Here is a 5,287-nt window from a genome sequence, read left to right as displayed (position 1 = left end):
GGATTATGGATTGATGAAATGATAGAAACTTGCCGTGGTCAGAAACCCCGGTCTAGGGAAAAAATCTGACTACTGAAACACAATATTATATGATACGGCGGCGCCGCTATGTCCCAGAGCAGAAATCGGCGAAACCGCGAGCGACCGGCTTCGAGGCTCGAGCTACAGCAACAACTTGAGGGTTCTATCTAAGTTGCCACGATAAGAGTCAATGACTCTGTCAGTGCTGTCGAAGCAGAGCCTCTTGGCCATCTCTCTGTGCACTGCGATCAAAGCGAGATCCCTTATTCGCTCATCCAACATGGTCGTCCTCAACCAGGTTTTAATCCTTTTTATACAGGAAAACGTCCTCTCAGTCGCGCACGTCCCCACGGGTATAGTAATGACGATGATACACATGCGGTACAAGTATGGAAGAGCCCTTTTGAAGGGCTCGAGAAGTCTTAATAAGACTGTCTTATGAGCTCTGTGAGACTCGCAGGAGCTTCAAAGTCATCGCCGTCCCCCTATGGCCTCTCACGAGTATACGTTTGCACGTCTCGAAGTCATCTCTCAAGTCTTCCAGATTAAAATCAAACTGTTGGGCGAGAGGAATAGTTTTATCGAAGTTCAGAAAGCTCGGAGACCTTGGAGAGGGAGCCTCGATGCCTCTGAAAGTTACAAATGTTTCCTTTCCGAACCTACGATCGAGCTCCTCGACCACCGCGTGCAGAGTAGGAGCGTAGACCTTCAGGCGATAGTCATCAGGAGTATCATAAACTACGGCCTCATCGGCCGCCGCATCACGCCGAGCCCGCCCCACTGGTCTACGACGGGGAGCGGACAAATCCAGGTCATCCCGCAGAGCCTCAAAGCTTTGCCAAACATTATCGCACGAGCTAGTATCAGCTCCTCGCTCGATCGCATCCAATTCCTCGGAAACGTCACCTTGGGTGGCTTTGATGAGGACGATAGCTGCGTTAAGATCCAGCTCCGGGGATTGCAATAACAGGTGCAGCGACTTGCATTTCCTGAGCACCTCCTCTATCATGCAGAGGTTAAACACCCATAGCGTATCAATGATACCCAGAATTCCTAAAGAATCACCGCGCCGTTCCCGATCTTTTGGGTCGTCACTCTCAGCAAAGTGGTTAAGAGTATCTATCGTTGCGGGTGGAAGGATCCTTGCATTCTTGCAACTAGCATGCTGGCAACACCAGCGAGTATCGGAATGCCTCTTGAGCTCGGAGGTACTGAGCCCATGCAGCTCCTTAGTCTCCCCCAGTTTAGCGTGGACGACTGACTGGCTGAAGAATCCGTAAATCAGTCTGAGCTGTTTTATGAGCTCGCTAGCCTTCTTCAGCGAGGAGATGCAGCCGACGGCAGCTAAATTCAACCTACACAGAGCATAAATTCCGAAACCAACGATGGTGTTAAGCGGTTCAACGACTGAAGGAGAAGGCGAGAGCTGATACGAAGCTGGTTATGCCTGACGGAGTGATGCTAACTCTATGATTTTCGATATGGCGAACTTCGAAATGGATATCTACACCTTACGAACGATTACCCCTTACCGATGCGCGCAGCAGTGTATGTGAAGCCCGACGCAGTTTGAGGGGGAACGGCGGCGAGTTTGAACTCCAGACACCACCTCCACAAATGTTGATGCCCCATCGTAGCTTTGAGCTACGATGTTTTGGGCGGGTAGAGATAGGGAGTTCAATACTTCCAGCATGGAAGCAGTTACTGCCTCGGCGTCCAACCGCTTCATGTAAAAGAAGCCCAGAAATACTAAGTATTTCGAAGTAGAATTAAGAAGATGACACTGATACTTCTTATTAAGAAGTATTTAATACTTCTTTGACTTGTGACTGCTCGGAATCATCTCCCTGACACCAGAAACGAGCACAGAGCGATAAATGCTCTCGACGGGATATATCCTCCGACTCATCGGCTATAATCGAGAAATATTTGGTCTTGAGAATTTCGTCAGTGATGTCGTCCTTTATGAGGCCAGCAACAGTCGACAGGAGTTCGTTTTGTACTCGAGGAGCCAGGTACATTTCCTTTCAGAGCAGCTCAGATATATCCGGGTTGAACTAGGCGACGACGTCAAGGATCTCTCGGACATTACCACGTTTAGACGAAAGGGAACCCTCGTCGTGCCCGCGAAGGGCAATACATTGGCGAGCGCAAAGGGCGGTCACAGATATGATCGCCTTCAAGTAGTTCCTGTTCTTCTGAACTTGCGCGTCCCTGAGATTTCCAAGGAGCTTCTCGATGCCGCCCTGCTGCATACTCTTCCGTAAGTTTTGGAAACGAATCTGTGGCAGTAAATCAAGTCCTTAGAGCCGGAGTATTCGATCCATGGGTAGTCATTTGCCCACGACGGTTGGAATGACCTCTTAGTTTTGCCGGAGAGGCACACGGAAAAAACCTTTCAGGGGCGCCGGAGGAACCACCGGGTCTTGATCCGCAGACCTCGAGATATCAGCAACGAACACGGGCGTATGGGACGAGCAAACTTGCGGAGACGGTTGTACTCGAGGGGAGACGTATCGGACTCGGACGAGAATCCCTCGTCGTCTAGCGGAGAGAGCTCCTGATCAATGTCGTCAGGGAGATCAGCTCCTTCAGCTTGAGCACGCTCGTCACCCGACTCATCGCCGCCCTCATCAGACGAGGGGGGACAAGACTCGTCCTCCATTTCGGCGCGGAGTCTCTTCTGGGGCCCGAAAAATTGAAGGATTGACGACTGGTTCGACATAGGATGGTGGAGGAAGCTGACGATGCAAATAAGTGACGGTCCCATTGAGGCCATCACATTCGCGAAAATCACAAGTTCATAACATTGTAGGATTGGTGACGATTAGGTCACGAACCTTGTTTATGCGTGCCTTGAGAAAGTTCCTATGTGCACTTGACGAGATTGGGAGTTCGAAAGTCGGGTTTTGAATTTCTTCAAACACGAATTTGAACTTGCTATAGACCTCGAATTTGAATGTTCTGTGGCGAATTTGGAAGTTGTAAATACGAATATGATCTTTCTTTTCCCGGATTCATAAATCCAGCTTTCCGATCGTTCCGAGGAATTTGATGTCCACAAGTTATTAAATTTGCCACTCCTCGTCGTGTAGGTCTGATAGGGTGGTAGTTTGGTACGAACCGGCCCTACAGGTACCGACGAGGCAGAGACACTCAGCGTGACGAGTGGATTACTCAATGCTTGGGACCTTTCTCTCCTCTACTCGTGATCCTCGGCGTTCACTTTGCACAGTATCTTACACTTGTGCCAAGGTCTAGCTTTCTAGGTTTATTCGGTTATTGATTAATAGGGCATAATAATCATAACTTATATATTTGATGTGTTGTATTATAATAGTAGTTCAATATTCTCATAATACTAGGATATATATTTAATTTTTATTATTTACTCGTTGATATATCCTGGATATAATATCCATATCATTCCTATAAGATTATAATATAATAAATAGTATCAGTAAAGGATCAATAAGTAATACCCGATACTATAGACTAATTGTGTTTGAATTGGGCTGCTTACTTAGGTCTTCCCTTAGCCCTGGGCAGCAGCAGCATGCAGAGTTTTTTACAATGATTGAAAAAAACTTCTTTTAAAGGCACAAAACTAATAAAAAATTTCCGTTGATTACCGTGCGGAATTCAAAGACTGGGGTATAACTCGCTACTCTAACACCTATTGTAAACACGACGGGAAAAATGTGTAGATAATCGGAAAAGATTCCCGACTATCCGAGTTCCATCGTGATACTCTGCGCTTGCACGGTCTGCGCACGCGTGCAGCGTTCATAATTCACGAAGTCCGCACGCGTGAGAAGACCGCACGAGATGTAGATCTTTCAGAAGTTCTAAATTAGAACAAGAAGAATCAATAACTCCGAAACGCATCTCCACGTCTTTGATTTGAGGAAAACGTCCCAATCTTAGTCAAAACCCGCTTATCGAATACTCTGGCATGCCTCAGGCATGTGATCTCCTGCTCGGAGCTCCACTATCTCCCCTTCGAGGATCTTCACAGCAGTGAAATGAATGCACCCTCTACAAGAGAGGTACTACCTCTGCCGTAGCAGCTGCTACCGTAGCAGCTGCAGGCATAGGTATCTCTTCGAATAATCATCGTTTGTTTCATCATTATCCCATATTCGTTGAAGTCGTGCCAGCTCCCTGGGTTCTCAGATAAAATATTATTTATGAATGAAGCCATTGTCTGATCCAAGCGCTTGATGCTGCTGCCACAAGCTCGCAACAATTGAATAGATGATATATAATAGGACGGGCCGTATTCCTCTGTATAGATATACTCAGCTGCTTCGCTGCTCGCCCATCGTGTTGCTTCCACCAGCTTCTCCTGCGCAAGCGGATTTTGTTCTTTGTAGATCCTTATCGAGTGGTCGGCGGTTGCCACAAGAAGCTCCCTGACAAAAGTGGATATCTTCGATGAAGGTTTAGTGAGGCCTAAGAGAGATATCAGTGGAGAATGCGCTCACATTGAGCTCGGGAACGCGAGCATACTCACCGTCCTTCAGTGCTTTCTTGGTAGCCTCAACTTGGTTGTTTGTTCTGGTGACTGCACTCTGAGAGTGCCACCCTCGTCTTCATAGCACGTCTGCGACCATGTACATCGCTGGAGTAGCCGCTGAGCCTTCAGATAACTCGTCAGCTTTTCATATCGAGGATTCCATCTCGCGATGAGCAATTTTGCAGCAACAGTAAAATATTTATGTGAGTGAGTACACTGAAGAGCTTTCGCGTCCTCGATGAACTCAGTGATACCTGCCTCAGCTTTCCGTGGTTCCAGCGAGTTCGGGAGTGATGAACTGTTTCGCCCTCTCGAAGACGTTCTACAGAACGTGAAACTGGCAATGTATGCGGATATTCAGCTGTTCCGGGTGTGGAATAGGTCAATATAAAGTTGACGTGAGACCCGTCGGTTTAAACAACTCATGCACCTGAGACAACGCTTCTTTCGAGGCACATTCAAGCATGCGGTGTCGCTCGCCCCCAAAAAAGTTCCTTACCCCCGCGCGCGGCCGGTTTCACATGTCGGCCATGGCTTTTTCGGGAGAGTACACAGCATACAATGAGGAAGTTCTGGCTGCGAATGCGTTGATATCATTATGGTTAAGATGGTTCAAAATCTACGTTGTCTTAGCCGAGGACTTTTGCTTGAACCCTACCATGCTTGCTTGGATCGGTACCGTCACCCTAGGCTAGGCTATCCCCTCCATCGCCGGTTTTCAAGTTTTCTCATACCCTGCTGAGCAGG

The 5,287-nt window shown here is 47.8% G+C and overlaps 4 protein-coding genes across 4 annotated transcripts; all 4 read right to left on the bottom strand.

The window, feature by feature from the left end:
- Nucleotides 1-609: 609 nt before the first annotated feature.
- On the bottom strand, nt 610-1,750 carry Pmar_PMAR003786 (hypothetical protein; the record flags this gene model as incomplete). Its single annotated transcript, XM_002766629.1, has 3 exons — nt 610-650; nt 685-1,376; nt 1,554-1,750. The coding sequence occupies 3 exons, from the start codon at nt 1,748-1,750 to the stop codon at nt 610-612; spliced, it is 930 nt and encodes a 309-aa protein (XP_002766675.1).
- A 78-nt stretch (nt 1,751-1,828) lies between these two features.
- On the bottom strand, nt 1,829-2,042 carry Pmar_PMAR003785 (hypothetical protein; the record flags this gene model as incomplete). The annotated part of the gene is made up of 2 exons (XM_002766628.1): nt 1,829-1,868; nt 1,927-2,042. 2 exons carry the CDS (start codon nt 2,040-2,042, stop codon nt 1,829-1,831), a joined length of 156 nt encoding a protein of 51 aa, XP_002766674.1.
- Nucleotides 2,043-2,078: 36 nt separating this feature from the next.
- Pmar_PMAR003784 (hypothetical protein) lies at nt 2,079-2,276 on the bottom strand (the record flags this gene model as incomplete). The annotated part of the gene is made up of 1 exon (XM_002766627.1): nt 2,079-2,276. The coding sequence occupies one exon, from the start codon at nt 2,274-2,276 to the stop codon at nt 2,079-2,081; it is 198 nt and encodes a 65-aa protein (XP_002766673.1).
- Nucleotides 2,277-2,419: 143 nt separating this feature from the next.
- On the bottom strand, nt 2,420-2,746 carry Pmar_PMAR003783 (hypothetical protein; the record flags this gene model as incomplete). The annotated part of the gene is made up of 1 exon (XM_002766626.1): nt 2,420-2,746. One exon carries the CDS (start codon nt 2,744-2,746, stop codon nt 2,420-2,422), a length of 327 nt encoding a protein of 108 aa, XP_002766672.1.
- Nucleotides 2,747-5,287: the final 2,541 nt, after the last annotated feature.

The sequence above is a fragment of the Perkinsus marinus genome, assembly GCF_000006405.1.
Source record: "Perkinsus marinus ATCC 50983 genomic scaffold scf_1104296972308, whole genome shotgun sequence".
Taxonomy (NCBI): Eukaryota; Perkinsozoa; order Perkinsida; family Perkinsidae; genus Perkinsus; species Perkinsus marinus.
This window is presented reverse-complemented; position numbering and strand designations above follow the sequence as displayed.